Genomic DNA, 20401 nt, shown 5'->3' on the forward strand with positions numbered 1-20401 from the left:
TCAAGGGTCCCCAAGGACTGCGCTTTCGCCCTACCATCAATCGCCCTTTGACTCGACCATCTTCCGACCGTGCAGAAGCAAGACGCTCAGCTCCCCTCCCTCCTTCAAAACCTAGCATCATTCCATCCGTCAGACACGCCCGCCCACGGTCCAGGCCGCACCCACTGGCTCCCCCGAGTACAACTCACACCACCCCAAAAAGTCACCAGTCACCCTCCCCGTGCTGCACTCAACCGACCACTAGCCAGCCAGCCAGCTCAGTTGCTCCCTGTACTTGCTCCTTCCTTGCCTGGTTGCCTGTCCCTCTCTGCCGTCGTGCGGGCACACCTTGGCCGACCTCTCGTCCTATCATTGCCGCTGTCCCCCTCGCTTGCTTGCCAAAGCTTGTGGCTAACCCGCCTCGTGGGTTCATCCTTTCTCCGGCTTCACTCGATCCGTTCGATGTCAAGTCAATACTTGCAACTGCCGTTTCAAAACGCCTGCGCATTAATCGACAATTAGTCGTGCGCTCTTCATCTGCTTGAACGACCCGGCGTGGCCCGGAGAGCTGCGAATTACACCGAATCCTGAACCACGATGCCGTTGTATGCGCTGCCCTGACCTGACCATTTACTTCTTCCATCCCCCACTACCCGCCATGGGCTCGCTCACCGGCCAGACGAGCTCAACTCCTGACATGGCCCCCTGCCCGGTTGTTCTGCCGTCCCCCGAGGACGACGAGGCAGAATATCTCGGCCATGTGCTGCGTCTCTCGGCACCAACCAACGAAGCAGCTATCGAGGACCAGCTAATCGCGAAGGCTGCGGCACTGGGTATTTCTACGTCGGGCCTGTCACCTGAAAACTGCGATACCTCCGGCGCAGAGTCGCGGGCCTCCACTGTCGCGACTCAACATGTTCGCACATTCTCGACCGCCTCGCGCGATTCAGCGAGCACGACCTTGACTTCCCATCCGTCTCTGAACACAGCTCTGGCTGCTACTACCGCAGCCGATGCGCCCCCGAACCCATTAGCAAGGAAACGATCCAAGAGTCTCACCTTTTCGCAATACGACAAGTACCTTTCTCAGCTAGATCCAAACATTCATCAGCCCAAGATTCAAAAGGCGCCGATACCAGCCGCCATCGATAACTCGGCACACAGCTTGTTCAGTGTGACCACAAGGAGGAGTTATTTCAGTATCAAAGAAGGGATCAGGAAGATTCGTTGGAAGAGGAGATCAACACTGGTGGAATCAACAATGTGAGGCTCTCAACCTGACATATCTTTTAACATGACACGCTAACCAGATGTCGCAGTTCTTGTATATGCTGTCGCAACGAATTCAATAAGTCGAACGCTTTGCATAGCTTACCTTGCGGCCATACGTACTGCGCAGATTGCCTCAGCATCATGATTCAGCAAGCGACGACAGATGAGTCCAAGATGCCGCCCCGATGCTGCACACAACCGATTCCGGCGTCTACAATTCAAAAAATACTCACCCGAGAGGAACAACATGCATTTTTAAAGGCAGTGCAACAATTTAGTACACCATGGGAAGCTAGGATCTTTTGCCCAAACACAGCATGCGGCGAATTTATTCCTCCTCGCAACCGAATCGACCCGAAACACCCCTTTGATGTGGTCTGTCGCAATTGCCGAACTAGGGTCTGCGTGATGTGTAAACGAAACGCACACGCTGTCGGCAAGGATTGCCCGTCAGATTGGGAGTTGGAGGCCGTCTTGAAGATGGGCGAAAAGTCGGGCTGGAGAAGATGTTACAAATGTCGGACTTTGGTTGAATTAAGCCAGGGTTGCACTCACATGACATGCAGATGCAAGGCTCAATTTTGCTACATCTGTGGCGCTATTTGGGATCCCTCAGTGGGTTGCCCTAATTTCTGTAACGGCGACGAAGAATTGGAAAGAAGGAGAATGGAGGAAGAAGCCAGGAACGCCGAATTGGAGGCTGAGAAGGCGGCACAAGAGGCAGCTGCAGCTGCTGAAGCCGCAGAAAAAATCGAAGCAGAGAAGCGTACGCGGGAAGATCCTCTGTTTGCCAAAATGGAGAGCGACATGAAGGAGGAGTTGGATCGATTCCGACTCTACATGCGAAAGACGAAATGGCACATGTGGACACGGCAAGCCGAGAAAAAGCAAGCATTGGTGGACAAGTACTCAGACCTGATCGACAAGATGAAGGAACGACATGCCAAAACGGCGGCTCACCTGGAGGAACGTCAAATCGAGGCCGAGATGGATTTAAGATCGACCCTGGATCAAAGTGAGAAGAGTGTCAAGATTCGCCTAAAGCACATGGAGGCTTATTGCGACGGGCTTGGTCGAACCCAGAATTCTGATTTGCCGCCAAGAGTCGTCACCGAAAGAGACCTACGCCTGCTTGGACAGCAATACAATGTGCGAGATGGAATGGAGCGGCTGCACCAAGCCAAGATTAATGTCTTGCGAGACCGGCAGGCCAAACGAATGGAGGAGCTTCTCGAGCGACAGGAGCAAGAGCTCGAGAAACTGACTGATAAGAAGGAGCAGGAGATAGAGAATCTGGCAACGGATTTTGCGCAAGAAGAAGATACCCTGGTCAGAATTTTTAACGACCGCAAGGAAAGACTGCAACGGCGTTGGTTGCTGGCGATTGAGATTCTCCGGAAAGAGCTCGAGGAGCGAACCAAGGATCAGTATGCGTCTCTCCAACTGCCAGCATGGCCCGACGACACGGAGACACAGGACGAGGTTCTAGCATCAGCACCTGATTCTCCGACGAGCGAGGAGTAAATTTAATTGAACGATGTGGATTGCCGGCAGCATTCGGTTCTCATGGCATTACTTGCGCCGAACTTTATTCGCATTCATTTTGTTTTTCTCACACAGATACCTTGGGATAGGGTGTTTACAGGAGTTTGGTGGAATAAGGCTATACTGGGCATGGATATACTCATTAGTTCTTTCCGTCTGCATCAGCAGCATCTTGGTACGGGGCTTTATTGAGGCGCACGCCGGAAAGCCATTGGCTCCCCGTGGCAGCTATTTACGATTATGGGCAGACGATGGGATCATTTCATGATACAAGACGGGCGGGATAAACTGCCGGCTAGTTAACATGAAGGGGATCAGATACCACGAATGGACGATTTATCTAATATCATGTTGATTCCCAATGCTGATTGATGTACGTACAACGCGCCTCGCAACCGAAGAAAGGGCTTCAAGTCACAAAATCAGCAACAGTGAAGGCACCAGCCACTTTCTCTTGCTGAGTAGGGGGGAGGAAGGCTTTTGGGATTACTGGGGTTCGACCGAGGCTCGTCCCAAGGCTGGCAGCTTGTGAAGGCGGGCCATGTGTGGCGTCGGCGTCAGTGGATGAGCGTTAAGGGCAGGGCTCTCTGCGGAACGCAAAGACGATGACAGACTGAAGCATGTTTGGAAGATCAGTGACGGATGAGGGGAATTCTTGGCGTCGCATCTCCATTTAATGACTCTCTGTCGCTGGCGGCCTGTTGTCAAGGCCAAGACAAGCGCCGGCGCCGTGCCAAAAAGAAAATATCTCGTCTTTAATCTCAACAAGAAAGTATAAGTTATAAAGTAAATGACCAAGATTGTGAGTTGGCCGGCTTTGTTAAAATTAACTCTACTAGTAGGTAGTCGAATTCTCCGAGTGCTGCTCTGCCGTTGGTCTGCAGTAAGTTGCCGCCCCTCACAGGGGTGGGACATGGTTGAGGCTCAAGGCGAGCGGACAAGGGTTGACCTTGCATGGAGTACAATTTTGACGTTTCAGCTCGAACCAATTCGAGGTCTTCGCACCCCTCCATCGCAACAACTCAAAACCCTTCACCGTATTTGAGAGTTTTACAAGAGTGGGATTGTGGCGGTACGAGACTGGCCAAGTGATTGTGTTTGCCGTCATTTGTTACCGTCCCATCTTATCGACGTCCTCGCAAGACCGAGCCTTTTGTAGTGCTGAGCCGATGAAAATACCCAGAGGAGAGAAAGGGCAGCTTGTTACCTGTTTGGGAAGCAAATCTTGCCAAAATTGGGTTTGGATGGGATCGTATGCGTCCTCCGTTGGCCGACGAGAAGAGCTGAATTTATTTTATTTTTTTAAGAGCGCTTGGCTTTTGGACTGTGACCTTTACCTTCATTTGGCAATTACAGTTCAGTTACTGAGATGATGTGGGACCAAGATTTTGTTTGGTTATGCTCCGTGATAGAATAGCGGCGGGGGGAGCGATCGACTTGAACTCCATATTCTTGTTTGAGTGGATCATATTCAGTTGCAGAATAGTTCGAGTCCTTCGGTTCAATACTTCGGTTGGACATTGCCTAAATGAGGGTTCTTCATTATGATGTGATGCTAGGATCAAGTCGATCCGATGCCGTCCCCAGCCAACCCAAGCCCACCCACACACATCAAGTTCCTTCCCCTGCTCTAACTCGCCGCATGAGTTGACCAATTCGGAAAGTCTTCGACTCTTGCCCCCCCTCCTTGTTCTTATTCCTCCATACAAGTGCTCCGTGCGCTCAAACAGTTGCGCAGTTGCACACATCAGGCCTTCGTCTCAGAATGGACTGCTCGTCTAACCGCGACCAGCCTATGACAGAGCGCTCGCCCCCCGCGCCTGGTAAACTTCCTGTCACCCACGCGCCGGCGTAGCGCATCCGTACTTCGATTATAATCTCTGGCCCCCTTCGTGTTCGCCTTGGAGATACCTGATTTCCTTTTCTGGGTAGACGACAAAAACATATCATTCCGCGGGGAGGAATATACTAGCGACTGATTTTTATCTGGAGCGAATGATTTGATACGAAAGACAACTACGATATATATTTTTACTTCCCTGGATAGGGACTCCGCATTCACTACGACATCTCTTCGACATCTAGACAAGTGCCTTGGACAGGACCTTCAAGATGTCGGCAAAGAGCGGCTGGACCGAGTCGACGGATGATCTTGCCGTGCGCAGGATCGAGTCCCCTGATGCCCAGGTGGTAGGAACATCGCAGTTGTTCGCCGAGGGAGGACAAATTCGATATGTTCCGATGCCCACACCGGATCCCAAGGGTTAGTGTGCGATGTTGTGTGGCGGGAGGACAACAGCTTCGTAGGAATTGTACGACAGCGACGCTAATATTACGAACCAACAGATCCTCTGAACCTACCGAACTGGAGAAAGTGGACTTCCATCGGAGCGCTTTGCTTCTGTACGTCCTCGTCATTTCGCGCTCATCCCTTGAGATGCTGACCCTCTTGTAGTTGGTTCTCTTGCACTCGCCGCCGAGTTCATCGTCGGTGCCCTCGTGCCAGTCTTCGTGTTGGAATACTCGGGCATCGACCCCCATATTCTCAGCAAGATCGATATCTCGGCCCTCAGCAAGCCTGGTGAGGTCACTCTGGACCCCGTCAAGATTCTCGCCGGTCTCGGCGGCCCTCCGCTGTGGCAGGTCTCCCTGCTGGCCTCCGTTCCGCTGCTCGTCAACGGTCTCAGCTCCTACCTACTTGTGCCCCTTTCGATTGCCATCGGCCGCCGCCCAGTGCTGCTGCTGTCTGGTTTACTCGCATGGACTGGCGGTCTCTGGGCTGGCTTCTCTCAGGGCCTTCCTAGCCATCTTGCTGCGCGTTGCTTTCAGGGTTTCGGAGCCGGTGCTGTTGAAGCTTTGATTCCTCTGATCATCCAGGATATGATGTTCATTCATCAGCGCAACAAGGCCATTGCCTCTGTTGGTGCTTCCCAGGGTCTCCTTATTGTGAGCTTAGGTATCATGAGGTAAGTTTCGATCTTGTGGGGTTTGTTCGATTTCGTAGGAAATGGGCTAACACATTTGGGAAGCCCCATCATTGTCTCCCGCCTTACCTGGCGCTTCATCTACTGGATCACATCCGGGGTTGGTGTTCTCGCTTGGATCGGCCTCATTCTCCTTGTCCCCGAGACCCGCTGGATGCGCAGCAATGACGAATTGGGTAAGTAATTATCATCACCTGATGACAACAAACGTGCCTAACATAACAAAAGCCGGAAAGGAGGTCTATCCTCTCCGTCCCGGTGAGACCCGTCCTCGCATCGACGAGTCCGCATTCCGCCCGCGCTCCAACTGGGATGAATTCGGTCTCTTCAACTACGGCTACGAGTGGAAGGCTGCCAAGCAGTCCGTCTTCGACATGCTTAAGACCACCATCTTCCCCAACATCATCTGGGTTATCCTCATCAACTCCATCCTTGTGTCAATGCAGGGCGCAGCTGGTCAGGTTGGCTCTTCCATTCTTATTGCAGCCGGCTGGAAGTTCGAGACGCTCGGCTTCGCCGTCATCCCCATTGTTATCGCCAGTCCGTTCGTGTGGTTCTTTGGCGGTTACGTGGCTGATTGGATCTCCAACTTCCTCGCCAAGCGCAACGGCGGTCGTCGTGAGCCCGAAGGCCATCTCGTCAGTTTGGTCTTCCCCCTCCTGGCCTCCATCGTCGGTCCAATCCTGTTCGGTTACGCGGCCGACAACATTCGGACGCTTCCCTCGATTGTCGTGCTGGTTTCTATCTTCTTGATTGGTTTCGGTCTTCTGACTGCTAATACTATTTTTGCTGTGTACTTGGTTGAGAGTTATCCTCAGTTTGCTGGGTGCGTTATCAACTTGGGGATGATTTTTTTTTAGCAATCTCCCTTCTCTCATAACCCCCTCTGTTGAGTAGATATCACTAACAATTCTCTAGTCCCGTTTTGGTCAACGTCTCTTCCGCCCGTCTCATTATCGGCTTCGCCATGTCATTCAATATTACGACCTGGATTGAGCAGCTTGGCTTCTCCAAGAACTTTGGCATTTACAGTGCCGCTCTTGCTGGCGTCTCTATGCTGCTACCCGTCATGTACAAGTACGGCAAGCAGATTCGTGCCTGGACTGCTGGCCGCCTCGAGCCGTCGATGCCGGCCAAGACCCTCGAAGACGACGACGAGCAGTACTGGAACCAGGACAAGCCTCAGTGGCAGGACGAGAAGTTGGGTAGGGCAATCTAAGCTGCGGGTTGCACAGGGGCGAACTTGGCTGATGAGAATCCTTCCCCTTCCAGGTACTCCCATTGGTGTCGCCAGGCCGATGTAAGATGTAAAGGGATATCTTGAAGCGCTTCACACCCAGGTGTGAACACCGTTGCATGAGTAGGTTGAGAGAGGGCCTAGTAAGCAACAGATTACAGATTTCCATTTGGAGTGGCAAGACTGGTAAAATGGTGGTTTGCACATCTCATGGCTGTAGAGATTGAGAGGTCTGGCGTTGGGGAACCACGGTGGTTGTCGGTGGTCGGAATGCGTGTCATACGGGATTTGGAGGATTCAACCCCAGGCTGAACTCCTCCGGATGTCTGTCGGTGGAAGCAGCGTACGTGAGTAACAACAGCGAGCGGAGACGGGCGGCCGCTGAACCCAGTGGTTTCACGAACTTTCGCTTGAACCTTCTTTCATGCCTACGGGGCTTGCGGGGAGAAGATGTTGGGTCGTTTCCAGCGCCTATAATTTCTATACGCGCGCTTGTACGATTTATTAGAACTTTCCGTCATTTCCCGTCCATCTCGTCGCCAGGACCGCGTGTTCTCCAAGACATTGCAGACTCGCGTGTCCTTGATGGGTGAACATAGAATACATGAATCAACCTTCTTTTTGTCTTTTACTATAGAGAGCTCACTGGTGACACTATACGCGCGAATTGGTGACTTTTCTTTTGCGTGTGAAATATGGAGTAAGTGTGAGTAAGACTTTGTTCTGTGCGCTCAAACTACATCATCCTTATTTTTTGTTTGTGCTTGGTAGTCTTCCGCCTGCAAAGACACATATCGAACTCAAGATCGAAGAAGATTTAACTCAATATCCCCAACACTTTGTACCGTCGGCAACCTCCACGTCCTTCAAAAGATTGGCAGGGAGTAGCCATCCTCCAAGAGGAGCACATGTTCGTCCGCGGCCTCGGTACCGCATGATTCTAAGAATATCCCTTCCCTGTTGCATGCCGACTGTCCACAAATCATTGTTTTTTTTCAGCATCAGGCCTGATCCATGCTAGCTAGACAGGGCGACGTGTGTGACACTTTTTGGGGTAAGCACGGAAGAAGAGGGTGGGATGGGCCCCAGAAGACAAGAACAGGGGGGGGGGGGGGGGAACAGAAAGAGAAAACGAGAGTTTGGAGACAAAGCGTGCGGGTCTGACGGCTCCGACCTGGGAGGGAGTGGAAATGTGTGTGTGTGTGTGTGTGTGTGTGCTCGCGCGTAGTAGGTGCTCGAAACTACCCTTACCCCGAGGACACCGAATCTGGCCTGATCGAAATACAAGGAGTTATGGGTCCTTCTTCCTCAGCTTTGGACGTTTTGTGTGGCAAGAATTGTAGTTTATTCATCGCCCCCGATTGCGGGTGGCCTCTGCTTTCCGCGCGGTGACGCGATACAGTTTCGGCCGGGCCGTTGTAAAGTTGGCGCTCGCCCCGTCATCTTTCCTTTTCGTGTGTTTGCCTTGCTCCTTGGAACTTTACCCCGTGGGGTCATAACGGTGATGATAATAATAATGATGTCGACGGAGGTTTGAGCATACCGAGAAATGGATGACAGCATGTTCCTCCCCGGAAGGGGGGGACTGACACCGACCGAGTTGTGAGACTGCGAGAAAGGCGATGATGGTGTTCTGTAACAACAAGTATACGTGGGTGGTATGTGCATCAACGTCGTTTCCGAGACTCTCGGCTTGATTGGTCCAATGATGCCCTCTTCGATATGGAATATATGTCAACGGATCCCTTCTCGAATTAAAGACGATGTCCTTGTGTATGTCTTTAACCAACCAAATACACGCTCTCGGAAGAGATCTCGCCTCGTTACATGGCTGTCTTACCATGATGGGCTAATTAATATGAAACTCTCCGTATAATGGAAACGGTGCGATGGGATCCTGTCACGTACAGATACAAGTAGATGCCATCAGTTGTCTTGGTGGATTTCATAATGAAATAGCCGATATGCATTAAACGCCTAACCCATGACTATTAACCCAGCTATGTGATAATGAGCGTGCCCGTTGCCATTCCCGTGCAGCATTCTCGTCGGAAAAATCTCCAACCCAAAGAAAAAAGCGGCCGTGCCCGAATTCAGCTCGCACCTCCTAACGGAAGCGCGTCGGGTTAAAAACAAAAACCATATCTATCTTTCTGTATCAACACCTCGGTATCCTCGTCGACCACCGTCGACGCTACGCAACAGTCACCCGTTATGAACATCCTCCGTACGTCTCTCACCAAGCAACTAGCGTACGTCTAGAAGATGCTGTTGACAATGTTGGAACCGATGGTGGCACCAGCACCGAAGATGGCAGCGTTTCCAAGCTTCTTGCCAAACTTCTTACCCATCTCGCCAGCCTTGCCGCCGCCGCTGCCCTCAGCGTTGGTGTTTTGGTCCGCCACAGCCTGAGGTGGAGCGTCCGCGTTGTATGGGTTCTGTTGGGGTGGGGGGCCCTGAGGCGGCTGTCCGTATACGGGCTGCTGGGGCGCATATTGCTGTTGCTGAGGAGCCCACTGGGCTTGCTGGGGGGCGTACTGAGGCTGCGGGGCGAAGGCGCCCTTAGCCGAGTCCTGCTCGACAAGAACGTACGTCTTGGGAAAGATGCCCTCCTGGCCGGTGCGGAGGTTGCGACCCATCCACCAGTCGGCGTTCATGTACTCATGAATGGCAATGCGGTCGTCACGCTCGAACGAGACATCGCGGGCGTCGGCGCCGGCGTACCGGTACAGGGCGCGGGCATGCGCGAGGATGGGCTTCTCAGGCTGGCGAGACGGGAGAGATGGGGGTCCTGTCTGGGCGTAGGACGGCGGTGCCGGAGAGGGATTCGGCTGAATGTTGAGGGCGGCAAGGTCGGCCGTCGGGGGAGAAGTGGGGTTGGAATGCTGGACGGGGGTAGAGGCTTGAGGGGCGGCGCGGTTGGCGGCTCCGTGAAGAGGAGTCTCAGCGGGGAGGGTAGCGTGGATGTTGTCGTAGGCGTCCTCGGTAATCACGCCCTTTTCAAGGAGGTTCTCGAGTTCCTATCGAATGTCAGCCATTTGTTTCTGATGTTTTGCGACCCGAGAAGTTGGAGTAGTGCGTCAAACATGGGTTCAGTCCAAACCAGTGTTCTCAGCCTATCGAAACCCTCTCTGCCATGGCCGGCGGTCCGGTAATCCAAAACGTACGTTCTTGATGTTGCGCAGCGACCGGTTGGTCTCAATGATGGTCTGTCTGTCCATCTTGGCTGATAGATGTACCACTGGAGCGGGGATGAAGCTGGAAGATCCCATGTAATGGTTAAGGGCCAGTAAAAATTTACCAGTCCCTATGGAAGCAAAACCGTCGCTCTGTCGTTATAAGAGGAAAGATGATTTGACTCAGAAAAAAAAATCGGGAAGCGATGTTGTTTCCAGAACAAACAAAGATGTCGGATTGGAGTTAAAGCCCGCCAGGAGACAGGACGGAGAATAAAGTGGCGCTCTAGTGGAGGACCCCCGGTGGCAGTGCGGCTTAGGTAACACAGGCTCACATTGCCTGAATGGTTTGCAGCATGCTGGACATCGGAAGTGTCTGGCCTGTGAAACCCAAAACAATCCGTGAACCGAGCTACCCGTTCCCCTTACTTAGGGGGGAAACTCCACTGTCCAAATCCACTGGATGAACCCGCCCAGCCGCCAGCTGAGGGAACGTGGCTTGGCGATCTTTAGTCTTACGACTGGACCAATCATCCTGTAACAAAATCCCGGGACGCGGACGCGGTGTTGCAGAGACCCGCGAGTTCTCGACGCACCAACCAGCACTTTTCCGAGTTAGGAGAGAGCTCTGCGAGTCCTCGTCAGCGACAAGCCACGGTGTGCCGGCTTGACCGACCACACACTCTTAGCCTCGTACCACACAGAGGTAGCCACTGTATTACGAGCTGGTTACGAAAAAAGAAGCACAGCACCAACAATGCTCCCACAATGAGCGCCAAATAATCATTGCTAGATTTCCGAATCTAAATCCTGTAGAAACATAGTGTCTAGAGTATCCAATCTTTTATTTTTCCTTTTTCTCATTTCGCTTAGAAGAACTTGCTGTCCTTGGCAACATACAAATCGACATACTCATCAACAGGAGTAGCCTCCAACTTCTTGTTGTCCAGGCCGAGATCGATCAGTTGCTTAACCTTGGCAGCATCGAAGTGGGGCTCCAAGTGTCTCTTGTACTTCTTCAAGATCTCAGGCTTGGCCTCCTCTCTTCTCAGGCGGTGTCCGAGAGGTGCCTCGACGACAACTTCCTCAAGCACGGTGCCGTCGTTCAACTCGACCGTCAGGGCGTTGGAGATGGTACGGAGAGCAGGGTCGTGGTAGTCCTTGGTGAACTGAGGGTCCTCAACACACTTGATCTTCTGGCGCAGGGACTCGACGAGGGGCGACGTCGCGGCCTCGCTGCCGTCGACGTAGTCAGTGGCCTCGAGACGGCCGAAAACGAGCATGACGGCGGCCATGTACTGAATGCAGTGGTCTCGGTCGGCGAAGTTGTCCATGGGCTTGAACTGCTTATCGATAATGCGGATGCAAGCCTCGTGCGTGCGGCAGGTGACACCCTTGATGTCGGCAGCGGACTTGCCCATCGATTTGAGCTGAGCGTGGATCTTGGACGACGCCTCAACGGCAGTCTGGGAGTGGAACTCGGCTATGCCTTATTAGCCACATTCACATTACACGTGGGGAATGGCGAAACTTACCAGGGTAGGAGACCTTGAAGAGGACGTTCTCCATGACGTAGCTGCCGTAGGGACGCTGGAACTCGAACTTCTTACCCTTGAAGAGGACATCGTAGAAGCCCCAGACGGGAGCCGAGAGAACGGTAGGGATGCCCTGCTCACCCTTCATGACCTTGAGGGCCAGGTTGACAGCGCGCTGGCAGGCGTCACCGGCAGCCCAGGACTTGCGGGACATGGTGTTGGGGGAGTGGCGGTAGGTTCTCAAGCTCTGGCCGTCAACCCAAGCCTGGGTGATGGCGTCGGCGATCTGCTTCTCATTGAGGCCGAGCATCTTGGAAACAACAGCAGTGCTGGCCACCTTGACGAGGACAACGTGGTCCAGGCCGACCTTGTTGTAGGAGTTCAGGAGGGCCAGGCAGCCCTGGATCTCGTGGGCCTTGATCATGCCCTCGAGAACATCACGGATGGTGAACTGCTTGCCGCCAGCAATGTTACCGCCGGCCTTGTTGGTACGGGTGATCCAATCGGCGACAGCGAGGATGGCACCGAGGTTGTCCGAGGGGTGACCCCATTCAGCAGCGAGCCAGCAATCATTGTAGTCGAGCCAGCGAATCATGGCACCAATGTTGAAGGCAGCGTTGACGGGATCCAGTTGGAAGTCGGTACCAGGGACCTTGGGGCCATTGGGCACGACGGTACCAGGGACAATAGGTCCCAATAGCTTGGCACACTCCTTGAAGCGCAGACCTTCAAGACCGCAGCCCAGAGTGTCGAGGAAAACCCATCGTGCTGTGTCGAACTGTTCTCACGAGAATGGCGGTTAGCGGCGGCGATCTGGTTAGGGCGCGGGGTAGAAAAAGGCGGTGCGGGTCACCAGCAGCCAAGGATTAACAGGGCAGGGACGGTGGAAGGACAAAAGACGGGGTACTCACGGCGAGCTCAGAGTCGACGTTGTAGTTTTGGACGTAGCTAGCAATGTCCTTGATCTCGGGGTCGTATTCTCGTGCCTCAGCCATGGCGGGTGCAGCGCTCTGTCTCGCAGATGCGGTTGAAAAGTTGTGGGAGAGTTGAGTGGCGGAGCGAGTTGTGGAAGAAGCGACAAAGTTAGTGGAGGCGACGCCGGCGCGGAGAGGAGTAGCCAGGCGGACGCTTCGCGATTGGAGACGCAGCGATCGGGAAGCAGTCCTGAGACCTCGGTTGACAGCCGCCGACATGACCACGAGCTGTGCAGTGTGTGTGCAGGCCAATTGATTGACAGATAAGAGGAGCGAAGACCAAGATACCGGGGAGGGAGATGAAGTAACCTTGGGGTATCAACAATCTGTGTCTTGACGCTACCAAGATGGATGTCACTTGAGCAGAGGCAGTGGGAGGAATTGGTGAGAGAGGGAAGCTTTTCAGGGAGAAGAAACAGAGATATATTTTTCCAAGGCGCAGCTTGTCTCTGGGCTCGCTTGAAGGGGAATCGGTTTGCCGCGAGCTGCCGAAGCTTGTGTGGCAGCTTGATCCGAGGTTGTCTGCGCTTACCCCTGGCCGGCCATGATGACAGTGGAGGAGTACCAGTTGCGGCATCACTGCACTGCGATGGGTGCACCTCCTCCCTAACCTGGGGCAGCGGCGGGGGAGCTTTGACAGCAATCTAGGCGAGGTTGGGGGGGAATGTGGGGAGGCTTGCCCTGCTGAGACCCCTGGCTCAGCACTCAAGGTGTGTTTTGAGGGGAGCCATAAAGCTGCTCCGAGTAAAAACCGGCGTTCGTCCTCGGCTAGCGGCGGCCAACAGATAAGGATCTTTTATCGCAGTATATTTGGTCTTGGCATAGGCATGGCCACTCAAGAAAAGACTACACCGTTGCAACACTTGCGTTTTGTTTATTTCAAAGTTTCAATCCCTTCATCTTTCCTTCAAGTGATGATTCAAAAACTTCTCGCTCTGTTTGGTCCGTGCCTTAACTGGCTGCTTATATCGCTGGCGAAATCCTAGTAAGTTACCAAATATGTAAAGAGGAGGTGTGTGGGCCAACAACAAATAGATCACCATTGTTTGACTGTAATGTGATCATGTCCTAGCAACACCAATGACTACATGCGTATGATAACTGCGTATAGACTAGGTGATGAAGGCAACTTGAAACGGCTGAAGCTGACACAACTTGCTCAACAAGTGTTGGCTGTAATGGCCTAAATTGGTGCACTGAGCTTAAGCCGATGGCTTGTACTGCTCATGTCTACATCTTCAAGATTGAATTTCCTCACATCCGGCTCATGATGAAAGGGGCTCGTTGGAAACTTTGAAGTTCAATTTTGCAGTCTTAGGCGAGTCTCAGGCATACTCTCACGGAAAGCGGTCATCCCTCACAGAGGTTTTGTCCTATTCTTTTCGGAACCCAAGAAAGCCATACAACTTTGCGCTACCCAAGAGCGGGTTGAAAAGGGCCTTGGTATATCTTAAGAAGCGTAAATCCGTCGTCCGATTTCTGTTTCTGGGAATAATTGGGAGAAGCTCGACTCTGATGAGAAGTTTCTTTTTGTTGTTGATCATCACTTGTCCATCGCTTGCCTGTGTATGAAAACAACATTTGGCGAGTAGGCGGTGGCAACCCCTTCCAAGATCTTGCGGGCTCTAAACTCTATTGAGTTTTGACATACTAAGTAAGGATTATTCAAAATAAACGTCGGAGAAACATGCCCCCCATCACGCTGGGATACCGAAGGGCCCTTAAACGCCCCTAAAAAAGGCTCTGGTTAAATCTTATTGTCGCTGATTAAGGCGCTGAAGCGTCAGCTTGTCTCACAGTCACTGACAGCAAATTGAGCCAAGGCCTCCTCCAAAAAAGAGGCAGCAACCCAGTGAACGTGACGCGGCTAATCTTTTTATTTTCTCCAAATTTAGTCTCTTTGGTTCATTACAACACATGCTCATCAAACTCTACTTTTTTTTAAACCAGAATCAAATCTCCGAGGCGTTTACCTACGAGCAATTCTTTGCCGCTAGGTGCTTACTCTCCTTCCTGCCAAGAACCTTGTCGACCAACCTTAGTGGTGCAACCCACCTGCGGTCTCGGCCATTCCGCGCGCGACAGTACGGAATATTCTACAGTTCGCAGGCGACCTTAGCGGAGCCATAATCCCTAGCTCGCTCTACTGCGTATCTTACAAGGCCCATCTCCCCACTCTCCAATACGATCATCGGCCCCCGTCTCCTCCTTACGCTCTCCCATCACCTTACACCCCTCTCCTGTGACAAAGAAGCCACGATGTCGGCTCTTCGTCCGAACCACAGGGAGAAGGCTGCTCCTAAAGCCTCTGCGGCTGGGAATGGCCTCATTGACCCGACCAAGACGGGGAAATACCCCGTCATCCTGAGCGACACGTTGCTTGGGCGCACCCAGAAGGAGGTGTTTACCGCCGTACGATGTATATGACCCCGAACCTGCTCGCTCCTCTATTTGCGCCCTGAAGGGACCAAAGGCTAACGTCGCAATGCGACAAATAGACAATCACAAGCCCGACCTCGCCTCCGAGCCTGCAACAGCTAGGTTAAAGCCCGAGACTCCGGGTAGCAAGTCCAACTTCGACCTTTCTTTCCCCGATGGCAACAACGGCACGTACGCCTACGCGGGCACCCGCACCATGGACGACAATCAGTATGTTCTATACTTCGATCCGGCGCGAAAGGCTTTCATCCTCGACAAGGTGGACTCTACCTTCCACATGAATATTACGCGCACCCCTTCCAACGACAACCCAGAGACCTTGCGCCAGCAGTTCGAGCAGCTTGATACCTCCATCACTGCAGCCCCCGCTAAACCTTCGTCGTCTTCCGCAGCGACAGACAAATCACCCGTCAAGACAAAAGCAAAGCCCGCCGCATCCACGGTCAACAAGCCCAAAGCTGCCCCCAAACCACGGAAACAGGTCGAGAAGAAGAAGGAGCCGGTCAATATTCCATTGGCACTACCAACTAATGACGCGCCCCCTCCGCCGCCGAAACCCGCTGCGGCTCCCCCTGCCAAAAAGAAGGAGACGCGCAAGGCGGCTGGCTCGGACGAGGAGGAGGAAGACGACGACGACGACTTTGGCCTGACGATAGAATACCCCGATGAGAACAAGAACAAAAAGACGGATTTTTCTCCCGCTTTCCCATCTCAGGGAATCAACATCCGGCGCTTTTCAGACTTCTTGCGGGACTCAGAGGCCGACGACGCAGACGGCGAGTCAGATCTCGACGAGGCGCCGTTCGACTTCAACCTCCCCAGCCCTGTCAACAACCAAGCAAGACCACGGCAAGAAGAGGCCGAGGCCGAGCCTGAGCAGATGGAGGTCGACTCGGAGCCTGACTTTGAGGACGCCCTGGAGGACGACCTCGAGGCAGAGCTGGAGAAGGAGTTGGAAGCCGCAAATAGCGGCGATGCCGAAGAGAGTGAGGTGAGTGAGGAGGACTAAGGTAAGCGTTGGGATATGTTCCAGTGCAAGAACAGTCATGATGTGTTTGAGAAGAAGACCAGCCTGAGTGGTGACATATTTCTGGTTGGGATATAATGACGGCGTTTTATCAGGGGTATAAAAGGCGTTTTTTTGATTGTTATCTATGGACGCTCTCTTGTCAAGTGAGCCATAGCCCAGGCAAAGCAGTATACCACCAGGCAGGATATCTTGAAAGTCAGATGCACAATTTTCAGACAGGTTGTCGAATCTTTGTCTACAAAACAATGCTTTTTTTTTTTTTTTAATTTTTCTTCTTCACTTTTCTTCGTCTAGTCTTCGTATAAAATGACCCCTTGCTCTGAACCCCTTTCTATTTTCTTGCCTCGCAACATAGAGTCGGTGACGCCAGCGATCTCGTTGGCGCACCACACGTGCGTCTTCGCCCCAGCCAACGCCCTACCGAACCCTTCATTTCTCTGCTTGCCCGCAGCTTCGTCCCCTTCAGGGCCGCGCTCCTCGCCGAAGAGGAATTCAGGGTCAACACACCCGGCGGCTAGATACATCTCGTCCTCAGCGTCGGATCGCCAAAAGAGAAACGAGCCGCAATCACCGCAAAAGCAGCGCTCAGCTCCTGGAGTCGTGCGGTATGATTTTAGAGTTGTCGGTTCCGACGTCGCCGTATCCTTCGTCATGGCGGAGGGGATGAAGGTGAAGGCGGAACGAGGCACCGAATGAAGCGAGAGGAAGAGGCAACCTGTGGTGCGCCGGCATTGGGTGCATTGGCAAGTGTGTGACTGGAAATGAGATACGCAATTGGTCAGTTCAACTGCGGTACATTCACAAAAGGTCACCTCGGGGAAATGGCTCAGTTGGATAGAACTCACGGCCGAGACAAAGTCATGTGATGGTGGAAAGTCAACGCGGTAACGGATGGAGCTGCAGAGGCAGCCGCCCGTGATCGAGGTAGGCTTAGGGAAGGGCTCTGTAGCCATTGTGAAATAAGGCGTGAGGTGAAACTTCAAGCGGTGTTCGTTACTCTACTCAGAGATACAAGATATGGTTTGAAAGTCGCCAGATTTGTTTAGTTGAACGAGAGAATTTTTGTAAGCTTGAACGAGTTGTCGATTGGGTATATATTCTCCCTATAGTCGATCGCCATCCCCACGGCTGCCTGGGCTTGTCAACGACGCCCTGCGACTTGTACTACCTACTCGCATATCCGCTCACGTTAAACGTTGGTCATCGCGAATGCAAGTATTGTGCATCTCTATGTCACGCATCAGAGGGGCAGCGGGAGGCGCCGATCTCGTTACAGACCATGACCCCCACTGATGCGGGCTCTGGCTGCATTATCCAACCCCATTATCCTGCAGCACCAATAACCACCAACCGGGTATCACGAATGACAACCGCAGAACCTTATACAACCTCCCATCTTGCAATCCATCCAACACTCTCTCCGGCATTTCGTACAATGCATAAGTTGCCCTCTCCGCTCTTTCTCCCTTCCCTAAGAGCCTCTGCAGCCCTTTCGGCCGAAAGACATCCGATGGCCGTCGCTCTGCCCTCACTCAGTGAGTATGAGCCCGTCGTAACGAAACCGATGAGGTCTTCCTCGTTAGGGACCAGTGGATGGCCGTTCATATCTGTCTGATTGGGCTTAGGCGGTGGAAATTCTGCGGGACTGACCAGGGTCTGAGCCAGAAGCTTCTTGCGCGTTTGGAGGTCTGCGTTCGGGGGAATTCGCTGCTTTGTTTGTACTTGGCTCTTGGAAACCTTGGACGGTGAGTCAGGCAAAACCGCGAGCCACTGGCTGCGGAGATCGTAAGGTAGGCCATTGGTAGACTTTGGCTGGGGCGGTACCGTTGCAGGGACCTCGGCCGAGGAGGCAGGGAGGACGGATTTCGGGCGTGCCGGTAGACGATAAATCCTAGCGCAAGTTTTTGCTACACCGCGGCTGAGCATGGAAACATTGACGTTGATAACGGCGCGTTCTGGGAGAGGCGTAGGTCTCGTTGCTGATGTGCATGCCTTGAACAGATCCTTTCGGACCTGGTGAAGGGTCTTGAGAAATCCTCCAGTAGAGGTCCCTGAGCATGATTCCTTTTCAGTGGCAGGCCTATCCACGTCCATTTTGTCAGGAGATGGCGTAGTCGTGGCTTGTGTCTTCTTTTGGAACAAATACTCGATATCGCAAGCGAAGCCGTTTCCAATCTCTCCTTTGCGCCCAGCTCCTAGATCGAGTGACTCCCAAGCTACACGTTTGCTCTTGGGCCGACGCTCCCATTCTCGCTTTCGCTTTTCACGCTCCTCCAGTTCCCACTCTGCGCCAGCGTTGGTTCCCAAGTGGTCGAATGGGAAGCATGGCTGGTTTCGCTCAAACGCGACCTGCCTGATCTCATTCAGACCCGAAAAACGTGGATTCCCCCCCGAGGTTAAGGGAAAGTGCACGAGGCTATGCCAGATCGGTTGGATACACCTCCATGGCGCCAGTAGTGTCCAATTGCCCTGCACTTGTGTGCCTGTGCCTGAGCGGGAAGCCAGCAGAAGAATGGGAATTGCTGGGTCGATGTCAGAAACATCAAGAAGCGTGCCAGGCCGTTTTGCTCCCTTCCGTCGATCTATTGACTTTTGAGACGGAAGTTGAGATGCTGTGGCCCGGGCGTCTCTTTGAAATAGACCGTAAGGCTTCAAGCCCGAGTCTGTCGGCCACTCTGCCAGCAATTTCAGGGCTGCATTTTGCACCGTCTCATCATCTGGGTTTGGCGCGTTTACCTTTTTCGGGGGATATCGAAGGCGGGGGTCCATAATGGAAAACGCAAGGACGGCGTTCGGAGGAAGTGTTGCTGGGCTCATCACGCTGGTAAGGCCTCCAAACACCTCTGCGTGTTGCTCCTTAGACTGCTCCTTCGTGTGATATGGGTGCAGGATACCCATGAGAGCTTCAGTCGAAGCTGGGCCGGTGAGTTCAATGCTGCCAATCTCAAACCGCAAGTCTTCAATGTATGGTCTAGGGTTCTGCATCTTCACCAACCGAAGAAGCTCGTTGAAGACCTCAAGGAATGCGGATGGGTGAACTCTGACAAAGACCTGCCTTTGAGTTTTGTCCGGTTTGGCTGTGCCTTCCGAAGTGGAGGTTTCTGGTGCAGACTCCGGGTTCCAGACAATTGAAGCAGGGCATATATCTCGTCTTACATCTCGGATCTCCTTGCTCAAGAAGCCCGTCCAATGCCGAGTACCAGTCCTCCACCTGGCTCCCCTGTCGTTCCAACAGCTTTCCTGTGTGACGCCCAGCTTGCGCAAAACTGTTTCTACACCCTTGGCAGTACCATAGAGCCCGATTGTGCTTATGTAGCTCGTATCCCAAGCAACCACGCCTTTCTCCCCCTGTGCGCGATGTGTCGCTCGGTATACTTTCTCGTTGGGCGTCAGGGGTATAGCGAACCTCCAAAGGGGATTCTTGGGCTCGGTCAGCCTCGCTCGCTTCGCATGCCACAGATGTGTCGGTAACCAGGTCTTGTTGATCTGGCGCTTCCTGAACTTTGATTTACGCTTCGGTGGATCGTTGAGTTGGTTCCGTCGTATCTTGACTCTCGGCGCCCTCGTCGTGACCGTAACCCTGCCTCCATTCGCCACCTCGCCTGCCTCCCCATTATTCTCTTTTTCCTTGGCTGCCTTTGCCTGCCTTTTGCGCTTCTTCTCCGCCAAGGTACCCAGCCTCTTCGCCGTCTCTGCGCGGATCCTTGCTCTCGTCGTTTTGGGTTTTCTGCGTCTCGAGATCACGACTGGCGTGTTGTCCTCCATCATCTCTTTCAGCGCCCTCCTCCGCAGCCTTTTAGGTACCCTCTTCGCATTGTGACTCGCCGTCCGTCGTCGCATGCCGCGGGGAACTTGCTGAAAAGCGCGGCTCGTAGCCTCGGCCTTGGTGTGCCGCATGCTTTCCTCGAGGGCCTTAATCTCGAACTCACGCGCGTTCAGAAACGCCTGCAGATCTAGCTCGCCGTCTTTGAGAGCAGCTTCTGACTGTTGCGCAGCTATCTCTCTGTCCTGGCGGATCTTGACGCGTTTCTGCGCCCAGCCGCCTCCGCCACCATTCCCTCCTCCATCGCGGCCATTGTCTCCTGGAGCACCCTGTTTTCTCTTGTTTGCAAAGGCGGATTTGAGTGGCCTCGAATTAGAACCTGCGGCCGACATCACGGTTCATGACGCGTCTGCCAGTAGCGTATAATGCGTCTTTCGGGTTGACGTCGTCGCGTAATCGCTCTCGTC

General features: G+C 53.3%; 6 protein-coding genes across 6 annotated transcripts; 3 read left to right on the forward strand and 3 right to left on the reverse strand.

Annotated features, from left to right (window-relative positions):
• Positions 1-586: 586 nt before the first annotated feature.
• CTRU02_207284 (ibr domain-containing protein) lies at positions 587-2775 on the forward strand (the record flags this gene model as incomplete). The annotated part of the gene is made up of 2 exons (XM_036719327.1): positions 587-1242; positions 1299-2775. 2 exons carry the CDS (start codon positions 587-589, stop codon positions 2773-2775), a joined length of 2133 nt encoding a protein of 710 aa, XP_036589034.1.
• Positions 2776-4908: 2133 nt separating this feature from the next.
• CTRU02_207285 (major facilitator superfamily transporter) lies at positions 4909-7084 on the forward strand (the record flags this gene model as incomplete). Its single annotated transcript, XM_036719326.2, has 7 exons — positions 4909-5059; positions 5143-5199; positions 5252-5762; positions 5826-5956; positions 6009-6606; positions 6699-6985; positions 7053-7084. 7 exons carry the CDS (start codon positions 4909-4911, stop codon positions 7082-7084), a joined length of 1767 nt encoding a protein of 588 aa, XP_036589033.2.
• A 2191-nt stretch (positions 7085-9275) lies between these two features.
• On the reverse strand, positions 9276-10289 carry CTRU02_207286 (SH3 domain-containing protein; the record flags this gene model as incomplete). Its single annotated transcript, XM_036719325.1, has 2 exons — positions 9276-10037; positions 10185-10289. 2 exons carry the CDS (start codon positions 10287-10289, stop codon positions 9276-9278), a joined length of 867 nt encoding a protein of 288 aa, XP_036589032.1.
• A 773-nt stretch (positions 10290-11062) lies between these two features.
• On the reverse strand, positions 11063-12921 carry CTRU02_207287 (2-methylcitrate dehydratase; the record flags this gene model as incomplete). Its single annotated transcript, XM_036719324.1, has 3 exons — positions 11063-11676; positions 11729-12506; positions 12640-12921. 3 exons carry the CDS (start codon positions 12919-12921, stop codon positions 11063-11065), a joined length of 1674 nt encoding a protein of 557 aa, XP_036589031.1.
• Positions 12922-14961: 2040 nt separating this feature from the next.
• On the forward strand, positions 14962-16150 carry CTRU02_207288 (ell-associated factor; the record flags this gene model as incomplete). The annotated part of the gene is made up of 2 exons (XM_036719323.1): positions 14962-15121; positions 15201-16150. 2 exons carry the CDS (start codon positions 14962-14964, stop codon positions 16148-16150), a joined length of 1110 nt encoding a protein of 369 aa, XP_036589030.1.
• A 311-nt stretch (positions 16151-16461) lies between these two features.
• CTRU02_207289 (ribonuclease p complex subunit) lies at positions 16462-20326 on the reverse strand (the record flags this gene model as incomplete). The annotated part of the gene is made up of 3 exons (XM_070204862.1): positions 16462-16886; positions 16968-17148; positions 17606-20326. The coding sequence occupies 3 exons, from the start codon at positions 20324-20326 to the stop codon at positions 16462-16464; spliced, it is 3327 nt and encodes a 1108-aa protein (XP_070061395.1).
• Positions 20327-20401: the final 75 nt, after the last annotated feature.

Source organism: Colletotrichum truncatum, assembly GCF_014235925.2.
Source record: "Colletotrichum truncatum strain CMES1059 chromosome Unknown Contig_0004, whole genome shotgun sequence".
Lineage (NCBI taxonomy): Eukaryota > Fungi > Ascomycota > Sordariomycetes > Glomerellales > Glomerellaceae > Colletotrichum > Colletotrichum truncatum.